The sequence below is a fragment of the Eucyclogobius newberryi genome, unplaced genomic scaffold (assembly GCF_026437365.1).
Source record: "Eucyclogobius newberryi isolate DKJ021-1_F unplaced genomic scaffold, fEucNew1.0.hap1 SCAF_17, whole genome shotgun sequence".
In the NCBI taxonomy this organism is placed as follows: Eukaryota; Metazoa; Chordata; class Actinopteri; order Gobiiformes; family Gobiidae; genus Eucyclogobius; species Eucyclogobius newberryi.
This window is the reverse complement of record NW_027315801.1, coordinates 30,235,565-30,258,462: the sequence shown is the minus strand read 5'-3', so window position 1 is coordinate 30,258,462 and position 22,898 is coordinate 30,235,565. Positions and strand designations below refer to the sequence as shown.

Genomic DNA, 22,898 nt, shown 5'->3' with positions numbered 1-22,898 from the left:
GCATCTCCTGGTCTAGAACACGATTAGCATGTGAGGCACTCAAGAGGAGCGTGGCAACCTGGACTAAGTGTAACCATGGCCTGGGTTTGTCCAAAACAAACACCGTCAAACAGCCGTCCAGCAGGCCACTGAATTTGCAAGAGGATTTAGTGTGCAAAAGCATTGTACTTGAAAAACTCCTTCACTTTGAATGTAGCAGAGTAAGAGAAATTATGATGTGGTCAACCATTATGTGAGATATTGAATTAAAAGTTTCCAATGTAACAAGTGTCTCAAGAGGAGATAATTCATTGTTGTGTGTGTGATTAAGGGTCAGTGTTTCAGTGCAGACACTACTGAACACCATGGTCAAGTGTGCCATCTGTTGGTAACACAGGTTAGTCTCACACAGAGGCTTTTTACTCCTCTTTAAATGTTGAATTATTAGGCAGAATTTCTTCAAAAATAATGTAGTTGACCTAAACGCAGTAGAACATGTAAAGATTATCAATGTTTATTAAAGAATGCTTCTATACAGCACTTGTCCCTGGCGTTACTCAAAACAATATAGGAAATATGCAGGAGTTATAGGGATTATAGGGACAACAAAAAGCCAAATACAGTGATGTGCTGGAACATACAGACCCAACTATTTACCTTAATGTGACCAAGCTGCACAGATGGAGGTGGTCCTTATGCCCATGGTGCACAGTAAAAGTACAAAATGAAGTAAAATATCACACCTAAAAAAAAAGCAATACTGTTCTTTTGTGGTTTATCTTAAAAATACAGGTCGAATGATGATTTCCATGAATGCTGATGGTTATAATCTTTTCCATTTCCAGCCACAAGGGGGCAGAGAAAAACGACTGCAGGTGAAGACTGGTGGTCATACACTCCGAAATATTCAAAGAGAAAAAGAAACAAATGTACAAAAGAGGGCATGTAGTTTTACTGAATAGTTGATAAAGAATTGTTAAAACATCACATTAAAACATCCAAGTTCAAACTTAAAAAAATGCCATTACTACAAATTACTCATGTTTGGCCAGTGTTTGCTGAATAACAATAAAAAAGGGAATTTATCGGGCGGTGTCAAGTTACGGTCAAAAGTACTAAAGCACGATGGAATATGACAACAAAAAAACAATATAAAACACAGAAACTCTCACTCCACTCCAACAGCTCATCGCCCGTGTCCATATTTCCTTTTATAAATGGACACAGTTTAGGTTCTGTGCACTCTGACGAGAAGGATGGACAAAAATTGTACTGTGTTCAGTCTTTGTAGAACGATGAAGAAAATGTCAAGACTCGAGAGCTGGAGTAATGGAGTCTTTTCACGCACTCACAGCCTCCTTCTCCTTCTTGTCTCCGTCTTCATGCCAGGTTAGGCGCTCCTCATAGAATGCTATGACAATCTGCGGGCATCTGTGGTTGGCATCCTTAGCAAGCACAAGGTCGGCCTCTTCAGAGTCTTTCCTGAAAAAGGTTAAATGGGCTCAATTAAAAAGAACAGGTACGCAGAAGAAAACAAGCACAAAGATACATGTCAAAGAGTTGCATTCCAAGTAATAAAGATGATTTTCAAGAGATGGGACTTGTGATTTTTAGACTTTGTGTGCAGAAAATGAGGATCATCAAATTGTATCTCAGTAGAAATGGAGCGGAGTTTGGTCCTTCGTGTTGCGTTTACTTGATACATTTTGTATAATTGTATTCAATCTTCCCTTATCATATTTGCAAGTGTGTTGGATGGTCAGGCCTTTACAATATGCATTCTTGAATCAGTAGTTAAGTTTTTAAGCTTTGTCAAAACAAGATAATGGTGACTTTATGCTTTTGAAGAACACTTGGTAACAAAAACATTTATCCCTCAATAAGCACTGTTAACTACATCTGTGTGGGCCAACTAAACACTTTTCTGGTTTCATATTCCAAGTAAATAAGCGTTACAGACTAAGAAAAAAAAACAAGAAAAACACACCAATATATCAACGTACGCCGTTAACCTGTGGTGCAGGAGGTGAACCAATAATAACTCCATAAATGTCAGTTTTCTATGAATTCAGCTTCATGCCTCGTTTTAAGGGCTGTGCGATATGTTGAAATAAATGTAATTTTTTTAAATCGACATATCTTTTGATAATCTTTTCTTTTTGTAAGTCATGGAGATTCATTTTTCTGTTTCTGTCTGCACAAAAAAAGACCCACTCCTCCCATTGCAAGGCCCCGAGTGAGAGGATGGACAGATTTAATCAATTGCAGAGAAGACTGAACTTCCAGAAGTAGATTACTTGATTAATTTCTTAAATGCAAACTTTGGTCATTCACCAAAGTAAATTTGCCTCATCGCCCCTTCTTTAAACATACATGCAAGTTCCTTAATTATACATTAACACTAGTGGCCTTATGACAGTGGATTAATTTGACTCTAATATAGTGATGTCTCTTAAACTGGTTTAATTTTACACTCTTGCCCAAGATAGCCTGATTATTAATGAGCAGCCAAAATATCAGTCAAATAGAAGTAAAAATAAAATAAAAAATAAGGCACATCTGGAACAGTGAAAGGGGTGTACCCAAGGATGTATTCAGGTAAATGTACTGCCGGTTACCTTTCAAATCTGCTTTGACGGTTCCTCTGCAATTTGCATAATGTTTTGCACAATGGCACGAGGGGGAGAAGAGCAGGTTACATTGTCCATTGAGCTTCTACGCTAATTTCATTATCAATATTACTTTGTTTGTTTAACTTGGTGAATATTGGTCAAGAAGCAGCAGGGGTCATTCTTTACAGCACTAACTTTGATATGATCTAAAACATTGTATTTCCAGTGCAGAACACTATAAAAAACAAGTTAAAAATGCCAAGAAGAGGCACAAAGGTTAATAAAAAACAGATGATAATGGGAAGAAAGTTTCCCCAGTTATTGTACAATTAAATTCGATAGTGTGATGTTCCTACACTGAAGTACAAAATGTGTAAATCAATTGTTCTGGAGATTTAGTAATCATAAATAAAAACCTTTGTAGTATTTGGACAAGGAGAACATTTTAAACTTCTGTCAGTGTGTTCAGAGTGATGAGCGTGCGCCTCGTCAATGTGAGGTTGAGCAAAGGTTTGTGCAGTGGTGATGTTTATGACACTTTTGAGTTTGTCCTAAAGATAAATGAGATATAAACCTGTGTGGCTTTCACATGAAGCCTATACGAGGAAAGAGCAGTGTCGATGCAGCGAAACTGCTCAGGAACAACCAGCCATAATAAACTGATACATAGTGGAACCTTAAATGTTTTCCAGTACTTATCCTCAAAGCATAACAATCTGCTGAAATCTGTTTAATGGAAATTAATTGCCCTGCAGACTTACCACTTCATAAGAAACATTAGGTCTCCACACGAATCGGTCGCTCCGATTATCTTCTCTGGCTCAAGTCCTCTTTCAAAGCCACGCGCTACCAACAAATCTTCCTGCACCGAAACAAGACAAAACACACAATGAAACCTACACATGACAGTTTCACAACGCCAACAGTATCTTTATAATTAACAATGCGCACCTCTTTTTTCTTTTTGGGTTTGCTACCGCCCTCCTCGTCGTCATCTGAACCCTTCTTCTTTGAGCCACTGGACTCTTTGGAGCGCCCCACTGGGCTGGTTTTGCTGGCCCCTCCGCTCGGTGTAGACCCTCCACTGCTCCCTTTCTTATAAGTCTTCATAAACTCTGAGATGAGCTCTGGGCAGTCAAGGTTTTTTTCTGGCTCCCAGGTGTTGTGTTTACTAAGGATAAAATATAAAACATGTAATACATAAATCTTGGATTACAATTCTAACTGCATGCAATTTGTATGATAGAAGTTATTTAGTTATAATCACCCATAAAAAACATGTAAATAAATACATACAATTAAATAAAGCCAATAAATTAATTTGTTGTAACATTAGAGCTACAACAAATGAATAAGTCAATGTCACAAAAGGCCAGTGAATTAAGCCCCTCAACAGTGACACAAAACAGGTAAGTTTGATGGTATTACTGCTCTTACAAAGTCTCCAACACCTGCCATAGTCCAGATAATGGTTGCTCGATATCTAGTTTAAGTGAGACATTAAAGATAAATGCAAATTACGTGTGAAACGTACTCCGAGTATCCTTTCCACTTCAGGAAGAACTCGACGCGACCTCCTTTGGCCACTCTCCTGTCCAGGACCTTCTCTACCACGTACTCCTCTTCGTCAGAGGAAGACTCTTCTTCACGAGTCTTTTTACCCATGTCTGGAGAGGAACCTGGACCACTACATTGCACAAAAATAAAAAGAGAAAACAAAGTTAAAAGATGAACACATGGCCAAACAAGTCAGTGTAAAAAACACAGTTTGGCATGACCACAATCTGAAAACGAAGTGCGATGGAAAATAGCAAAAGTTGAGCGATAAAAATCAGCTCAATGTGTGGATTTACAACGAGGATTCGTGGTTTGCAAACAGGGTTGTGATAAAATGTTAAACAGGCTGACAATAAGAAAAGAAAAGGCTCGAATAGCAAAGGTAGCCGAGAAGCTAACACTGTTGCCCTCTTTGGGTTTCGGCGAAGCAAAGACTCTTTACAGAAATCAACAAACATCTCTACAAACGATGTAAAGCCAATGCAAAACGGACCGAGATATTTACCTTGAAGCGCGAGTTTCCACGGGAGCTGCGGGTTTGTTGGAGAGGTTTATGCGTGTTGCTTGTGGACCTGTTTTCTACGGGCCAAACCTAGAGCTAAATTAGCTTTAAGCTAAACCACAAAGAAGTCTGTGCGTAAAAAAGCGCGCGTTACAGACGCACAGTAAATGAACCCGCCCCTTGGTCAGCTGACTAAAACTGAAAACCCCTTGGATTCAGGAAAAATAATCTATGATGATATGATTAATCTATGTATCTATGTGATACACTGTTTTCACCAAACGTGTGTAATTATAGTTGCAATTAATCAAATATTCTCGAGAGAGCCTCAAACACATGCTGTATAATATGAAGTAACACTAGAGCTGTGCGCTTTCTAGCCCGCTATAAAGCTCAGTGCGCATAGTGCCAGAGTTTGGTCATTTAAGTGAAAATATAGCGCATATAGATCTTAATGCATAAGGAAAGTAGTCATTTGAAACATTTAATGCCAGACAGTTACATAAATTACACCCACGGCTCCCGTTCTGTCTAGCTACCGTAGCTGCCCGCCCACTTCAGCAGATTGGTCCAAAGGAGAGATTGACGTCTGTTTCAGCCTATTGAAACACTGTAAACAATGACGTGTCACTGCAGCGGGAAGCAAGCGTCCAATCGTCAGTAAGAACAGAAGAGCTGCTCGATACTTAGTCTAGTGTAACGCACCGGTCTGGGCTCCGCTGACGCACTCGCCTCTCCCCGTTTGTCCAAGGAGCCGCCAAGAGTCAAGCATGTCTTCTAAGGACGTAAGTGAACTATTTAGGACGCGATCAAGGGGTTGACGCTTGTTTTGCGTGTAACAGTAACAACATCTTAATAACGAGTGATGCGCAAACATGTCTTTTCACGTGAATTGGTGCTGCAGTGGCGGAGCTGCTCAATCCGCCATTTTGTGGAAGCCGGCCCTTTTTAGCCTTTGTTCACGCAGCGGCAGAAAAATGTAATCCCGTTTAGCCGTTTCCGTTTTGCAACCGCTGTTTTTGTATTGCCATCGTGCCCTTTTATTTTTCAATGATCGCGTGTTGCTTCAGACGCGTTATTTCAATGCTTTGCGGTGGTCGTACCGGGCGGTAATGGCGGCCGTGTCTGCCTTGTACTGCGCTTTGTGTGACGCAGTTTAAATGCATTTACACGGCATTGCGCTGAGGCGTGAGCCTGCTGCATTACGACCCTCCGAGCGAATGTGAACGTGATTGTGTTTGTTCGTTGTGCAGGTCCCACGCGAGCCGGAGCAGCTCCGCAAGCTCTTCATTGGGGGCTTGAGCTTCGAGACCACAGACGAAAGCCTGAGGGCTCATTTTGAACAATGGGGCACTCTAACCGACTGTGTGGTAGGTGCATTTTTAATGTTTCTCTTTAAATCATACAACATGGGCTTGACTTTTCGCTGTGTTCAAGGTTATGAGGGATTCCAACTCCAAAAGATCCAGGGGCTTCGGCTTCGTGACCTACTCTTCAGTGCAGGAGGTCGATGATGCCATGTCCGCCCGGCCCCACAAGGTGGATGGCAGGGTGGTGGAACCCAAGCGTGCTGTGTCCAGAGAGGTGTGTGTGTGTGTGGAGGCTTTTAAATGAAGAAATGTTATCGGGACTGTACAGATTAAAACGAGTCTAGATATTTATAACAGTAAAGTCGTTATTCATTCAATGTTTAGTTATTACATATTATGTAATATGTATTACTTTTTTTATACACCGTACCACATTTGTCTTATAGTTCCACCTCTATCCAAATTGCCATGTACAGCTGACTATCTGGCTACTTGAAGCCCTACAAAAGTCTGCTCTCAATTCTGAACTTTTCCTCTTTTCTTCCCAGGACTCGAACCGGCCAGGCGCTCATATTACAGTCAAGAAGATTTTTGTTGGCGGGATCAAGGAAGATACCGAGGAGCATCATTTGCGAGACTACTTTGTCCAGTTTGGCAAGATTGAGGTTATTGATATTATGACTGACCGTTCTACTGGAAAGAAGAGGGGATTTGCCTTTGTGACTTTCGATGACCATGATGCAGTCGACCGGATTGTCAGTAAGTATACTTGGGAGTGTGACTTAACTAGCTGTGTGTCTTGGAAGATCATAATTCAAATGCTGCTGTGTTCTCAGTCCAAAAATACCACACCATCAACTCTCACAACTGTGAAGTCAGGAAAGCGCTTACGAAACAGGAAATGCACAATGTTGGAATGGGAATGAGGTCTGGCCGTAGCAGCAGCAGTGGTAGTAGCGGTGGTGGCGGCGGCGGCGGTGGAAGGCCATACGACTATGACAGGGGTTTTAGTCAAGGTAAGCGTGTATCCCCCCCCAGATGGTGTCGTGCTGGACTGCACTGGGACCAAAATTGACATTTTTATTGATTTGCAGGTGGAAGAGGTGGCAGATATAATGATGGTCCATACAACTGCAATGATGGCGAGTATTTCTATTATTGGTGTAAACTGTTTCTTACATTGTGGAATCTTAGCTAACTCATTTGTACCTTGTTTTAGGTTATGGAGGGGGTCCTGGTGGGTACAATAATGGTGGAAACAGAGGCTACAGCCAGGGTTACAATCAAGGAAGCGGTGGCGGAGGAGGTGGTGGTGGCGGCTATGGGAATGGAAATGGGAATGGCTACGACAGCAATGGCTATGGTATGTAGAGTGACTCACCACTTTCTTGTGGCTGTGTAGCTCTAACGCCACTTGTCTGATAGGTAACTGCGGCGGAGGAGGTGGCGGGGGTGGAAACAATTACAACAACATGGGTCACTATGAGCCCCAGCCCTCTAACTTCGGCCCAATGAAGAACAACTTTGGCGGCGGAGGCGGTGGTGGTGGCAGCGGAGGCGGAAGGAATTTTGGTAAGTTTGTAGGGTGCTCTTGTCTGTTAACGGCATATTGAGAGTCTTCTTGTTCCTCCTAGGATATGGCGGTGGGAACAATGGCAGTGGCGGAGGAGGAGGAGCTTATGGTCGCCCTGGACGGTTTTGAAGTTGGTAAGCATCTATTAACTTGAAAGCTTAAGTGTTGTCTAGGGATTCGTCAAGTGCAATAATTCTCTGGATGTCAGGCCATACAAAGTCAGTGCTCAGTTAACAATGTTGTTCATATTGTTCAACAGGACTCAGTACTTAGGAGAGCAGAGCAAGGAGGGGAAGCGAGTGACAGGGCAGCTGCAGGTTTACCTCAAATCTGCTCAGCCAAACAGTTGTGGCAGGTTACAGCTGCTGCAAGAAGATGTACATTAGATAACTCATGAAGGGGTCTTCATTTAAACATTTGTGTTTCTGGAAAGCAAGCATTCCGATGAGGTTTTATGTAGATTATTTTCCTTAAGTCTGGTTTTATTTGTATCTGCACCGAAACAAGTTGAAATAAAACTTTTCAGTTTTTTTTAAGTGTTGTTAGCTTTATTGGGAAGGGAGGGTTTTTATCAATGGGAATGTATTCCCACCATGTGAGGTATAATCTACATGTGAAAGCTGCCAATGCATCAATGTTGAGGACCAAGTGGTGCACAAAGGAACTCTGCAGAGTGCAGCTCATCACTTACAACAGACCACACCCTCAGTATTGGAGTGATCATCTGGAGAAGGCTAGCTTACATGCAGTCTGAGGCTAGCCATGGAAACCAGCTGAGGGAGAGAAGTAGAGGCCCACCACCAGGATCATTGAAGCAGGGAAGAGTGAGCTTGAGCCTGAGGCTAGCAAACAGCTACAAAAAGGCTTAATGCTGTCTGTAGGTAAGACCAGACTTCTCAACTATGATAGTGTAACTTTTCTTGAATGTAGCCTGTCAAAGTAACTTGTACAGTTAACTTGGTAACAATGGTGATTTTAAAATTTTGCATATTCAAATTGTGCATGCTGCCTTTGCTTATAATAATACCAGTATTTGCTGTTCAGGCGTCTTCTATGGGACCAGGAAATAACTGTTTGACAGGCCACAGATTACTTGCCTTCAGATGAGTAAAACCCACAGGTAAGGTGCAGAATAATCAATACTTAACCATTGCTTGTCAAAGACGGTCATTCATTCTAATTTTTTACTCTTACAGGTTCATGGAACATTGTTGCTTTGGCAGAAAACTTTAATTCTGGATCACTACTATGTAGTGCTTTTAAAGACAAATAGATTTTATACTTTTTTATAAGATGTTTTTAATAAAGATGGAAGTGTGTTCATCCACAAATAAGTGCAAACTACTAATTGCAATAGCAGCACATTGCTCACTTCTGCATTTCACTGAGTGGTACTAGGTAAACGTTGCCTTCAGGCGTTTGCTGTAGGGAATACTCATTCATAGAATATGGTTGTCCATCTTCGTCTCTCAAGAATGCAAAAATCTCTGTGTAGAGTTCAGACAGGCGACATTTGATGAAGGCAAGACTTTGTTGAAACTCAAGTCTTTCTTGAGCTAGATGTTGTCTCTGAGCCTGAAGCTGGTTGAGTTCTTGTTCCAAATGAATAATACTTTCTAGTTTCCGTTTTCTGCAGTTTTGAGCTGCAACTTTGTTTTTACCCCTCCTCCGAATATCCCTGACTAATGCTAGTTGAGTTTCTGTGAGAGTAAACTGGGACAATAGCTCGTTGAAATCATCCACGGGTAGATTAATTATTTTATCCATGGGAAAAGGGATTTTTAAGGCTAACGCCCGTCGCTCATCTCTGCTCATGGGCGCATGCGCGAAGCTGCCCCTCGGCTTGTACGCTGCTTGCTGTGAGCTCCCTCTACTGGACACTCCATAATCACCATAAATGTCAGTTGGGTCGTGCTCCTGTCCATGTGGCTTGGCACATCCGGGAATTGGAACACTGGGTGGGTAAGATAACGTCTGAGTAGAGAAATATTGCTCAGAGTGGGAATATGAATCTGTATTGTCCTGATAGCCCGGTGAGTAAAACAAGCCAACTCTTCGTCGTTCATTATGACCGTCTTTCATATATACAGTGTGATGTCCGGCTGCCCCACTGCCCACATCTGGAGAGGTCAGAGGAGGACTGGAATCTAAAGAGAGGCCTGAGTCAGACTCCAAATCATTGGCCAGACATGAGTGTGAAGTCTGTCCTTGTGTCCATAGCATGTGTCTGTAAGGGCCCTGGGTGCTGTCCCCCCACTGGCCACAACACTCTCCTGATGTGGCACCCGGGTCTCTCAAAGCCATGAGAGACTGAGGAGATTCTGATGATGTTGCTTTTTGAGTCGTGTGCAACTCCGGGTGTTTGTACTGTGACTGGGTGCTATGCAGGTGATTCACTTGCTCTTCAGAGTAGCAGCCATCATAATTATTGGTGCTGATCTCACAGGATCCAGGAGGAGGCTCTGCAGTCATACCATAGGGCTCTGTGGGTGCCATGGTCTGGTAATGTGATGTTTCAAAGGAACTTTCACCAGGTGTTTCAAACTCCTAAAATGAAATGGAATAGATTAACATAAAATACACCAAAAATAGTGGTACAAATACTGCACTTTAAATTACTGATACGGAAGCAAAAAGATTTTTTTTAATGCGATACTTGAAGTGCATATTTAAAATGTTACTATTGGGGTAAAAGGTTAATTTCACAGAAAATCTTTACAATTAAATAGTGAATCTTAAAGTATTTTTTTGGACTCAATCTGTAGAGATTTCATGTTAAATGTGGTCAATAACTCTTTCAAACCATATAGAGCATTTTATACTTTTCAAAAATGTAGTGGAGTAGAAAGCACATATATATGTTGTAGTGAAGTAAAAGTAAGAAGCGTCAACTGTTAAATGTACTTAAATTACATATACTTAAAATGTATTTTACTTTTGTACTTTGTTACTTTCTACCCCTGAGAATAATTTCAAGGCTAATTGAGACACAAGTATAATTGTGCCTGTTTGCAGAGGACCATTTGCCCGGCACTTCTCCCTGCCACCCTGCAGCATATGAAGGGCCCTCAGAAGTGTGATCAAGTTTCTCCGGGAAACAGATGGCTATTGTGCCATGCAGGGGGCATGCAGTACCTTTCTCTCAGTCCCTCTATTCATCATCACTTCTTACACATGTGTCTTTGTTATACTAATCACAACTCATTTAAAACCACAATCTGTCCCATTTTTTTCATAAATTGAACTGTCTAAAAACAAACGGATGTGGGACTATAGCGAGCAGTAAATCTGAGAGGATGAATGTGTCAGATTTGAGGCCTTTACCTGTAGTTCTGTAATGGCCATCAGCTCCTTCCAGGCTGCATCCATCTCACTCTCCTGCAAAGCTCCATGAGGCTTTGGTACCAATCCGCAGAGCCGTCCAGGTGCTGCTGATACCTTTTCCAAAATAATTGTATTACTTGATTGTGGACACTTGTGGTGTGTATACATAAAGAGTGAGCATGTAGACATACCTCAAAGCTTCTCCTCAGAGGGAGGACATAACTGGCTGAAGAACACATCCAGAAAGAAATTGGTATAAGCCTTAATTAGATTTTTTTTGGCGGTCTATTTTATTTGTAAAACGGTGTTCACGGTGATGTTGGATCTCTGTACACTTAATTGCCTCTATAGGTTGGAGTGGGGGCTACACATGAGGTCTTCTGTGCAGTTGAAGTGACTCCTCCCATCAGCTGTCCTGACAGAAGCTATGACATCCCGTGATAAGACAATCTGCGGGAACACAGAGTTTTTTCTTGTGAGACTTGGGGTGGATCATTGCAAAAAACATGTCTTATGTAGGACAGTTGACCCAATACCCATTTACAATGTAATATACAATACTATCACTGTAGCAAAAGTAATCCTGTTTATTTTTTTCTGAATAATGACAAACAATATCAATGTGAGCTTATGGAACACATGCAAATTATTCAGTTCAGGTTTGCATGGTATATATACATCAGATTGTTTGGGAAACCACATTACCAGTTTGCAACGGCATATCAAACTTCAACGCATAAGCATCAGTTGCCAACCTTAACTGAAGCTGAGCATTCATTGACTTATTGTTGTATTATTTTGTATTAATTTCATAAATATAAAATACATAATCAGTGTCAGTTAAACATAAGGACAATCTTATGATATCTGTTCCCCTTTTAAGCTTATATTATGTAATGCAATTTCAAAACAGTACTGTTTTATTGTTAACAGTACCGTTGTCTGCATACAACAATTGTGTACAAGTAGTACAAGCTTGCAAGCATAGTACAATCTTCAAATTAAATATAAATGTATTGTTATTTTATATTTTGCAAAATAACTAATGATGACTTGAAGTGTGGTGAGTCATAATTAATCATAATTTATGAAAAGCATGAACAAGTTCACTTACCTCAGCAGCTACATTTGATCCATTCCAAAATGTGACCATTATCAAACATAATTCTGGTGACAAGAAAAATCTCCTGAAAAATAAAAATGAATGTTTTGTTTTTGTGTTCAGTTTGGTAAAAAGTCTCGAGGCCTCCGTCTTACTCACTCTTGTCCCCTCTGTCTGTCTGTGGCTGCACTTCACTTGAGGCACCGGCATAAATGGGATGGCCCAATGCAGACAACCTTCCTGAAAGGCACCCACACCACAGTTTTTTGCACTCATGTATCCTTAATAGTATGCTAGCAAACCCCAACCTCCAAATTTCCCCTTTTGCCCACTTGACAAACCACAAACCCAACAATTCCCAACAGTCTGGCACTAGAAATCTAAGGCAATCCGCCTATAGGATGTTCACTAACTAGATAATTTTAATCACAATTGTATAATTTAAAAGGCAAAACATTGCCTTTTTCATATTCCATAGTAAAAGTATGTGAAATTGCACCTGCAGATATAGCCGCTGATGCAGGAGTGGAAGTCAGATTGAGACTGAGTTTAGTACAGATGGAATGTACACCCAGCCACAGGTAAGAAAGACTACATTGTTCGTCTACCTGGCAGAGCAACCACTGGGGAGAGCAAGGATCTGGGGGAGAATGGAGGGAAGCGTGTCTTACATAGCCTGTGACCATAAAAATCCCTACTGAAAAATTCCCCCTTTGCCCTGATCTGAGACACAGTCTGCAGCAAAACTCAAAAGGCTCCATGTGAGGCAGGTTTGCTTCCACCACTGATACTGCAGATTTATAGGTCCAGAGATTAAAGAAAAATTCCTCAAGCTAATTAAAGCCAACATGAATATTACTTTATTGAATTGGAGCAGAGCATTATGAGCAGAAAAAAACAGAAGTCCAAATTAAGAAATTGTCATTTTTTAATCATAAATTCCCCTTACAGATAATGGGTCAAATTATCTTCTGCTGCCTACCGTTGTATATTATTGCCAAAATGCGCTGACGTAGCGTAATGTTTTTGACAGCAAGGCTGAGGCTAAAGTAGGGTCATGAATACAGTAGGTAGGCTAGTGCACAAAACACTGTAATAGACCTAGACGTGTTGTCCAGTTCTATTTTTAGATACAATCAAAAACATACAAACATGATTTTGTTTTTTGGACAGAAATGTAGACATAAAAGTCCAAACCATAAGTAACAGTGTCCCTTTGTCTTGCCCACCTCTATAATTTATTACAATCCCTTTGTTTTCTACATCATTGTTCTCTGATGGAGACGTAGGTGGCTGACAAAGCCAAGAAAGGTGAATGTCTACCAGGAATCAAAACAGGGACTTCCCAAGCCATGTTCCTAGCACCCAGCCCCTGACTCAACCACTGCTTGTACACGCCGTGGAGAGGCCTGTTATTACAGAGACCGCTGTGGCTTTCAGCTGGACACACTTCCCAGGTCAACGCCCACACCTACAGCAAGTTTGTTTGCTTCAATTAAACGCTGAAACCTTCCCGCCACGTCTGAACCTCTGCTTGTCACATTTTCCTTTTGTGCACTTCTTCATAAAACAGATTAGCTGACCCACAGGGTTGTTAATATCCAATGTTTTACATTGTAAATATGTTTTTGTTTTGTTTTTTTCTATTTTTGTTTCTTGGGGTTTCCATATCATTTGTTACATGGGAAGGATTTCAATGTAAGTTGTGTTTTATAGGAAGTTGTTTCAAACATGAGAGGGGGAAAAAAGTGTTGTGGTTTGTGGTATGAAACTGGGAACGTTTTTAGTGTCTGATTCTGGGAAAGTAAATCAAATTGGGGAAAAATAGTGTAGGCCTTGTTTTCACTGTGTTTTGTGTCATCCAACTGTTGTTGAAATGCTAAAAAGAAATAGACAATTTTAATTCAAAGTTCAATTTGAATTACTCTTCCTGTAATGTTTGAGCTGTTTGTGTATATATATCCACATGAAATATGTAAGTAAGTACATACATACATGCAAACTTTAAGGAACCTTACATGCAGCTGCATTGTCATGCATTACTCAATAAACCTAAATAAAAGTAAGTGTTGCTTGAGGGGGTCCACCAACGTTTTGTAATCTTTAAAATTGTCTTCAATGTAAGTGATTGCTATTATAGCCTAGTCTTGATTAATAATGAGCTTTGTAAAACAAAAAGCAACAACAGTTATTAAGTTAATAGGCCAGTGTCCCCATAAAATGTTGATAAGCCCATATGACATAATTTTTACACTCTTGTCATTGCTAGTTGCTACGTTTTAATCAAGTGTAAAGGAGGATGTTGGTCGGCGGAAGCTCTGCTTTATGCTGATAAAATTGTTACCGTACTTGGCTTTAAGGAAGGGAACGACTAACTGCTGTGCTCGGCCTTATGTGTATGAGTAGTAAGCAAAAGAGCAGACACAACACAGCCTATTACCAAATACTATTAGAACATATTTTCGACTTTGCGGTCTGTTTTGATAAATAGACTTATAAAACATTGATCTGTATATATATAAAATAACCAACATATGTCCAACTGACTAAGCCTGAATGTAAACAAAATGCACATAAAATGTACTGGTGTAGGAGTGTTGGAACCTTTAAACTAGGGTCTATACAAACATTTGAACGATAATCAGCACAGTTGGTTTAGTAGTAAGTTAAAAAGAACAGTGATGTCATGTATGGGGTAAGATAGAGGGAAATCCCCATCCTCCAGGATTTCCAAGTGCTTCCCAGAAGTAGGTCCTGCTGGAGTTAAATGCAAGCGGCTCTTGAAATGGATACACATAACATATTTATATGTGTATATATACAATAATAATTTGTTTTAATGTTTTCATTTAGAAAAATATGCCTCCTGGTTGTTTCCATAAAACCTTTGTTCCTTGACTGAAGAAGTAGTGTCTGGATTCGTTTCTATCTTTATGGAAGAAGTATGGTTTTAACTTTTTTATTTATTTTTAGTCATGCAGGGGACATGCCACCTCCAGAAAGTTACATACGGTTGCTTTAAAGAGCTGGGGTACCCGACGTTTTTAATTATAGAGTATAATTTATATTGTATGCATCTGATTTTACGGTATATGATCTCACCAAAAGTTACAATTATGTTTAAATGGCAAGAATGTATGTAAGTATATTTATTTGTATGTTTTTTGAATAAACAAATACATTTAATGGCAGTACCGCTCGTTTGTCTTCGCCTTCCTGCTCTCCGTACACAAACATGACGCTCATGTGACGAGCCAATGGGAACGAGCCTCTTTAACGTCTACGTGTGACCCATGCGCGTGACGTAGTGTTAGCTTGAATGCTAACTGTGGACCGCTAACACGAAGAAAAATGGATTCTCCCATACTGGTAAAGTCAATTTGTAGATTTTGATTGTTTTGCATTGTTGTTGTCATACTGCTAAATACAGTAACCAACCACTGTCAAAATAAATAGAATAAATTAGAAATGGAAAGCAGTGCTAATAGCTAGCCGTAACCTCTTCAGTGTGGATGATGTGGAAGTTTCTTATGACTGTAGTGAGAGCATTGCCCGATGTGCCACTTTCTATTACTTTAATTGTTTGCTTTTCACTACCTTTGTTTGCCGGGATATGATTTTATGATTAATACGAAAATCTGTAGAAAATCTCAGTGTGAGCTTTTCATTTCTACAGGAACCATCCTTATACACTGTCAAAGCTGTTCTCATTCTGGACAACGACGGAGACAGACTCTATGCCAAGGTACATTCAGTTTAACCCCCTTTAAATGTTTTCACATTTTGATAAATATAATAATTGCCTTCTCATTTACTTGCAGTATTATGATGACACTTACCCAACAGTCAAGGAGCAGAAAGCCTTTGAGAAGAACATATTTAACAAAACTCACCGGACTGACAGTAAGCACAATGAAGATGATTTTGTGTATGATGACAGAAGATGTGCAGGGAATTGACCAAATGTAATGTATTGGTTGTTGTTTGCTGCCCAACAGGTGAAATTGCTCTGCTGGAGGGACTGACGGTAGTTTACAAGAGTAACATTGATCTCTTCTTCTATGTGATTGGAAGTTCACATGAAAATGAGGTATAAAACATGTTTTACTCATGCTGTATTCAATTTGCATACCATGATACTAACTAGCATTATCTAAAAATATGGTTGTTGAAAAAACTAGAATTCGCTGCTGCGCTTTTCTCTTTAGCTTTCCATCATGGTAAAACCTTTAATTTATTTATTTATATATATATATAATTTGTAAAAGTCTCATTCAACTCAAGATTTCATTGGCTCATTACTTCGCTTCATTTTTATTTTAATGTACAGGAAACTGATGCAAATACCAAAGATGAATTATGACTTTCACTGTAAATTGTAGGGGTGAAGTCCATGAAGGGTATTCTTGGCTACAGACATGCTCCGTGCATCAACGAAGTGACAAAAAGGGCACATGTTGAAACAAATGACAAACGCTTGCAAAATTATTAGAATCCTGTGCAAATTTTATTTTATTTTGCAATTGAAAATATAAAATGTACATGATTACGTACGTGATTAAAGCAATATCATGATCTGGCTCCAAGAAAACCGTGATGGATGGATGGATCATATTTTTTTTGCAATATCGCCCACCCCTAATCTCCACAGAAAAGTACAAGAGGAATATTACTTTACAGTCACTCTCAGTTCGCAAAGAATTGTTGATTAAGACACCATAGGCCATGACTAAAAAATAAATTACAGCCCTAATAAATTGTGATTTATACATATTCTCTCAGTATGGTAATTTCAAGTATTTTATAATCCACAATATCTGATATATTAATTTAATCTACGCTCCAAAAATAAACAACACATTTTTTAGACCATCTCGCTATTTTGTGTGTGTTTGATGTAAACTCATTGTTGACTTAATTTCTTTACCACAGCTCATGCTTATGGCCGTTCTCAACTGTCTGTTTGACTCACTCAGCCAGATGCTGAGGTATGCGCCTGTATTTATGTGCTCATTGAGCAGTTTTATGTGTGTCATTCTTCTAAACCCATTACTTCATTTTGCAGGAAAAATGTTGAAAGAAGGGCTTTGCTTGAAAACATGGAGGGTCTTTTTCTTGCTGTAGATGAGATCGTTGATGGAGGGTAAGTGCATAAAGTGTGTGGATTAAACTGTATCAATATCTCTAAACCCTATTGATATTACTCTGTGCTGCCACCTGCAGGGTGATTTTGGAGAGTGATCCTCAACAAGTTGTGCATCGCGTGGCCCTCAGAGTAATGCTTTATTCTCACCCACATTTTGTAACTTTAGCCAATAGACCTTGTGTACAAGTTAAATTGAGATGTTTGTTCCTTTTAGGGAGATGATGTGCCTTTAACAGAGCAGACAGTCACCCAGGTGAGAAAACACCCTTCAGTCTATACACTCCATTAGTTTATTAAATTGCCTCTTGTTCACGTCAATAAACTATACTCAGCAGCCACATTATGACAGGAATTTATTAATGATACAAGTGATATTCTTGACTTGTAAATATGATCTATTAAGACTTAGCATTTTGCATATATATAGATAGATAGATAGATAGATAGATATAAGCAAGCATTTGGTATATATATATGCATATGCTGAATTTTAAGTTTCATTTATATATTTTAATTTTATATATATTTTTAAATGTTTAATTTTATTTAGAGTGGGTTTAAAAAAATTGCTAACTAGATCACTAAAATAATCACAAGTTGCAAACCTATTGTAATTTTGACTTGGGTCGTGTCTCTCTCCTTGTGTTTACAATATTATATACGTTTACTATAGATGAGATGACTTGACATGTATATGTAAGTTGATGTTTTGTTTGCTTTCACAGGTTCTCCAGTCGGCCAAGGAGCAGATTAAGTGGTCCCTCCTTCGATAGTCTCATGGTTGGTGAGCCCCGTCTGGTTCGTCAGCTGCACTGATTCAGGTTTATTTGAAGTCCCACTGGCTCCTACACTCCGTGGACCACAGCTTTTATCACATTCACTTGAGTCTTCTATGACCTTTTTACACTGGGTTGTGTTTTAAAACAAGAAAATGTTATAGGATGTGACGGATGCTGGTCTTTTCATGGACAATATGCATGTTGATTACGAACAATGACAACAGTAAACCTTGTAAACACTTGTAAGAACATTCCTTATGTGTCTTTGTGAATTATCTTTTTCCTTTTGTCTTCAGACTACTGTACAAAATGCCAGCTCTATCCCACTAATGGTGGGAACTTAAGACATTGATCATGTTGTCTTTTTATTGTTTATGACCATGATAATTGTGGCTTTGAGAAATAAAAATCTATGCTTATTCCTCCCAGGTATCATGTCACTGTATCCGGTTACATTAGGTCGAGTTTACACTACAGTTGCCAGGTTGGTCACAATGCTCTTTCCTTCTCTAAACATACATGGGGTTGAAGAGTACCAGACAACTAGTCGAGGGATTGTATAGATACAACATTTTAATTAATATCAAACTCGCGCAACACGACATTTGGTGAGATTTTTTGGTTTTGTTGCCAACCATTAGATTTTTATTGATTCACATTGTTGCGCATCAGCCCTAAACACTGAGTTCATGGTGCCATCTAGTGGTGTATGTAACTTACTGCGATACTCACTAAACAAAGACAATAGTAGAAGTCAGTTATTCGCCTGCAGTCTGTCGCTCGCTTTGAGCTGTGATGTGGAGATACGTTTTATCGACTCTCACTTGATTCATAAAGGTTGGAGCCAGTATGCAGTGTGTGAATTGTGTGCTTCAGTGTGCACCCCCTCCTGCACTCGCAATCCTCAGCCACTCATTTCAATGCAAATGAAGAATAGCCCCCAGAGCGGATTAGTTACAGAATGGGCACTAGATCATGTTGATGCCTGATGCATCTCGCTGGAAAATAAATGATTTCCAGGATCTTGAAGCATGCTTTATGCAAGCGAGACAGACGCAAGCAACTTTGTGATTTGTCTTAACTTGATCAAAGTGCATATTTATTTTCTTATTTGGCCGCTGATGCAATATAAATTTTTAAGTTGGTTGTCAATTTAAGTAGTTGGAATGATTCACACAGTGATTATACTGGTGCTATAACATTATTTTCATTGCTCATTTACTGGCAAATAATGGTAATGGTAATAATGGTAAATGGCACTGTTAACTTACATTAATCATATCTAACAACAAATTGAGTTGAAGATAATTAATATAAATGGAACCTATGCATCTATTTAACATGCATTAGTAAACTGCTTGGTTTTACAAATCAATAATTTAGGAAATGTCTGTATGTAATGTATTGAGAAAACCACGATGCATCTTTTAAATTAACCACATGCCTCATTATTGGCATGTGGAAGAGAAAGCGAGGATCTTAACATAGTATTGCACAGGCGAACAACACAATAGCACACACAATTGTGCCAGCATCTTTTACACCAGGAGACATTGTAAATACAGGGGTGGTAATTCAAAGGTGACTTATTAATTATACAAAAATAACCATAATTGTCAGGGAAAGAAGCAAGCGTGTAACTAAATACAACACTAATAAGATGAATTGGGACATTTTATGGTTTCTAGAGCTGAGCGTGGGTCAGAGTCTGCCGCTCGTGTGTGTGTGTGTGTTTATGTGTGGTTGAATGTGCCGGGATATTGCCACATAACAAAGAGGAGTGACTCAATGAAACTGTTATTGGCTGTGACCTATGGGCCTTTGGTGCTGGCGTTTGTCCAGCCTGATTCAGACTCAGTGTTTTCTTTATGGGCTTTAGATCGCATGAATGAAAGATGAATAAGTATCACGGTCCAATATACAGAAGATAAGACGATAACATCCCTTTTAATGTAAGTGGAGTTCTAGTTTTAGGGACCTTATTTGATCTGCCGTACCGTTTAGAATATTGTGCTTTCAATCCTCTAATTACAATCATCAAAAACAAATACATAAACCCTGCCAGCTCATTTATATTCATTATAAAGGAAGAACAGTTTGAGCTACTATTCCTTGACATACTGGATGTAGCGTGCAGTCAAATTGTCAGAGAAATGTACTGTAGGCCAGTGGCTCGTAATTGATCGATATCTACAGTGACATAGACCTCGTGTTGTGTGCTAGTGACTTGCCCGGGTAAATTAGAGTCTATAAATTATCATCATGCGTAAGCTCACGGAGTCTTTATGTCATAGTCAATGGGTTTGATCACGCTTCCAATGGCACGCTCTTAAGAGGAACCACAGTGGGGAAAACCATGACAGCGGCTACAGCCCAATACAGTAAACATATTAAGAGCGTGCCGTTACTCAGAACAGGACAAAGGCCAAGACCCTCGTGATATTTAATGACCTGCTTTGTTAGAATGAACAATGTATTTTTACTGCAGCTTTCACAGTTACATTCAATGGGTCACTCAAACAAGAAAGTGCTGGAAATATGAGCTCATTAGAAAGTCATTATTGGTCTTTGTTGTGCCCTTCTGAGATGCTTATTGTCTGTGTCAGTGTTTTAATTGTTCCTCTGGAGTCATAGTGCTATGTTAAAAGGGAATGCAGAGACCGCTCCGAGCATGTGTTTCTCTGTGCAGGAATGGTTGGTATGGGCCCGGTCCTGCTCTCTTAGCTGCAGCAGCATCATGCAGGTTGACATGCTTTATAGCCCCAGTTGCCCTCTCTGGGTCTGTTTATGGATTCCCATAGAATAGAGAATCATGGCCACTCCAGGAGAAGTCAAAGCCAAAAACAACTGCTGTACCACTCTCGTCCTGCCAGAGGAGCACATAACTCACAGCAGCTTCTGTGGCAAAAAGTCGTCATAGTAATGTTATAAGATGATTGTAAATTTTGATGCTAATGTTTATTTTTTGTTGATTTAATATAAAAATGTCACCACAGATGTGGCTGGTTTATTGGCTGCCACTACAAGTTGATGAAAAAATGGTGGCTTTGTCATGGGAAAGGGCTAGATTTGCACTGCCTTCAAAGAACCAGTTACGATTGCTTTTAAATTTATTAGCTGAAAATCCACAGCTTTAATGGGATAATGAAAGTGTAATGCCAAGGACATTGTTAATTGGGGGGAAGCTGCATGTGTTGATAAACACTTCAAACACATCTGTTTTGAGTAAGAGTTAGGCCTATTCCTCCCCTTTGGCTCCGATGGTGATCCCGAGGGCCGTGTGTGCTGCCGGGCGCCCGCTCCTCTGCTGCTGTTGTGCCATGATGAAAGCATAGGCCACTGTGTTATGACTGTGATCAAAGGGTCAGCACTAAGTTTAGGTTTTGTGATGATGCAAAAGAACATTAACGGCACCCATGAGTCATCTTTCACTGTAGGCAGTCGAGCCTCAGACACAGCACTGTTGCCCATAAAGCTTTATGAGTGTTTCTTTGCTGATAGTTTGCTCTCTCCACCACATCTGTCAGAGGGGAACACACAGCTGCTTTCTACACATTTCACACCATGTTTGCTCTTGTTTTGACACCTCCAAACGCAGTGTACACCGCTGCACACTGCACAGAGGCACATTTTTGCATGGAGAGAGAAGCATATTGTTTGGCATGGCATACCTCTTGAACCTTTAGCTCCCACCCCCTCCCCTCTCTTCTCTCCCCTTCCTCACTTTCTCCCCTCCCTCGTGGATTCCCCAACCAGCACCACAACACCGTTAACAGAAGCCACCTTGACAGATTTATTGCCGCCGTCTTTGCATTGGCCGCCAGGCTGACAGCTCAGATTTAAGGCCACCTCCTGATTGGCCAGAGCAGTGACAGGCAAATTTACAGCCGCACCGTGATTTGATGCCTCTTGCCTTTGAAGTGAGTTACAGCTCTGTCGCTTATAGGACACAGAAACGGTGTCAGGTTGCAATCGTAAAATCTTATCCCTGGAGGGAGGGAGGTGGCTCTGGAGTATAATGGCTCGACGTCATGAGAGGAGAAGAGACTATCTTTGGAGGGAAAAGCGTGGTGGAGGGGGAGAGACAACTTGAGCTTTTGTGAAATTATCATACATCTACTGTGCAATTGCTCATTTTTTTGGCAGGGGTGAAAAAGAGTTGTATTTTGTGTTAAAAAAAACATAAAAAATGCAAGAGTTGATACTTTTCCGGTGAAAGGTGTTTGATTTTGTTTGCTCAAGTGCATTTACATTTTAACCTTTAGATCATTTGGATTAATACATCCAGAAACATTAAAACTGCACAGTGTCCTTCTGTAAATACAGTAGGGTATTATTTTCCTCTCTTCCTCTTGACAATACTAGCGTAGACACTTAATGCTTTGTTAGTCACTACATAGTGACTGTTAACAAATAGCAATGCCACTTTGTCACATCTGGCACAGCGTTCTATCCAGAGCCCACGTTTGTGATCCATCATCTTCTGAGGCCTGTCTCTTCATCAGTCCATTCTGACAAGATGAAGAAGAGTGACCCTGCAACAGCCTTGACCCATGGAAATCTCTTAAGGGTAAATTGCACATCTGCCCCTGCCCTGTCTCTCAACCCTGAGTTCATTCATTCTGCTCATTCTTCTGATATAACACGCTCACACCACACGGAAGATCATCTGCTCTGGTGGATATTTGTCAGAAAAAAAGTCACTGCAGGGGTAAGATCTGGGCTTGTCTTGTCAAGGGAGATTACATCATCTCAGACCTTCGGGTGAACTTGATATCTGGAGGTCATACAGTGTGTCCTCTAACGGCATGCAACAGAAAAGAGAGAACACAAGTTTTACACTGTCCTTCAGAACTCAAATGATGGATAAATAGAGGGTGGTGCAGGGAGAGCATCATTTTGAACAGCAGCTCTAAACTATCTTCAGTAGAAAAGTTCAGTCATAAACCATTCATTTAAGGGTAATCTTTGCGACAGAACGTCAGCCAGTGCTTTACACCTCACTGCCATTGTG

General features: G+C 40.1%; 4 protein-coding genes across 6 annotated transcripts in view; 2 read left to right on the top strand and 2 right to left on the bottom strand.

Annotated features, from left to right (window-relative positions):
* Positions 1 to 909: 909 nt before the first annotated feature.
* cbx5 (chromobox homolog 5 (HP1 alpha homolog, Drosophila)) overlaps positions 910 to 22,898 on the bottom strand; it is a 174,812-nt gene continuing 152,823 nt past the window's right edge. Inside the window, exons 1-5 of one of the 2 annotated variants that reach the window (XM_072449901.1) lie at positions 4,654 to 4,822; positions 4,126 to 4,278; positions 3,543 to 3,762; positions 3,353 to 3,453; positions 910 to 1,461 (exon numbers count right to left, since the gene is read on the bottom strand). In XM_072449901.1, coding sequence (XP_072306002.1) covers positions 1,320 to 1,461; positions 3,353 to 3,453; positions 3,543 to 3,762; positions 4,126 to 4,256 — 594 coding nt within the window. In that variant the 5' untranslated portion in view covers positions 4,257 to 4,278; positions 4,654 to 4,822 and the 3' untranslated portion in view covers positions 910 to 1,319. Of the gene's footprint in view, positions 1,462 to 3,352; positions 3,454 to 3,542; positions 3,763 to 4,125; positions 4,279 to 4,653; positions 4,823 to 22,898 lie in introns of those variants that run through there. The other variant, XM_072449902.1, reaches the window with a different exon arrangement.
* LOC140363377 (heterogeneous nuclear ribonucleoprotein A1-like) lies at positions 5,302 to 8,873 on the top strand. 2 transcript variants are annotated; one of them, XR_011927145.1, is made up of 11 exons: positions 5,302 to 5,435; positions 5,904 to 6,020; positions 6,088 to 6,234; positions 6,509 to 6,719; positions 6,797 to 6,976; positions 7,055 to 7,102; positions 7,180 to 7,323; positions 7,386 to 7,532; positions 7,595 to 7,667; positions 8,578 to 8,653; positions 8,730 to 8,873. XR_011927145.1 is itself a non-coding variant. In XM_072449899.1 (10 exons), exons 1-9 carry the CDS (start codon positions 5,421 to 5,423, stop codon positions 7,660 to 7,662), a joined length of 1,077 nt encoding a protein of 358 aa, XP_072306000.1. In that variant the 5' UTR covers positions 5,302 to 5,420; the 3' UTR covers positions 7,663 to 7,667; positions 7,793 to 8,067. The 2 variants fall into 2 exon arrangements, 1 of the variants encoding a protein (XP_072306000.1); XM_072449899.1 differs by lacking the exons at positions 8,578 to 8,653; positions 8,730 to 8,873 and adding an exon at positions 7,793 to 8,067.
* Positions 8,900 to 11,223, bottom strand: nfe2 (nuclear factor, erythroid 2). The gene is made up of 4 exons (XM_072449897.1): positions 11,191 to 11,223; positions 11,049 to 11,118; positions 10,858 to 10,971; positions 8,900 to 10,080 (listed from the first exon to the last, which is right to left on the bottom strand). The coding sequence occupies exons 2-4, from the start codon at positions 11,094 to 11,096 to the stop codon at positions 8,902 to 8,904; spliced, it is 1,341 nt and encodes a 446-aa protein (XP_072305998.1). The 5' UTR covers positions 11,097 to 11,118; positions 11,191 to 11,223; the 3' UTR covers positions 8,900 to 8,901.
* On the top strand, positions 15,225 to 18,306 carry copz1 (COPI coat complex subunit zeta 1). The gene is made up of 9 exons (XM_072449900.1): positions 15,225 to 15,328; positions 15,636 to 15,704; positions 15,781 to 15,862; positions 15,958 to 16,049; positions 16,892 to 16,947; positions 17,025 to 17,102; positions 17,183 to 17,234; positions 17,320 to 17,358; positions 17,831 to 18,306. Exons 1-9 carry the CDS (start codon positions 15,311 to 15,313, stop codon positions 17,876 to 17,878), a joined length of 534 nt encoding a protein of 177 aa, XP_072306001.1. The 5' UTR covers positions 15,225 to 15,310; the 3' UTR covers positions 17,879 to 18,306.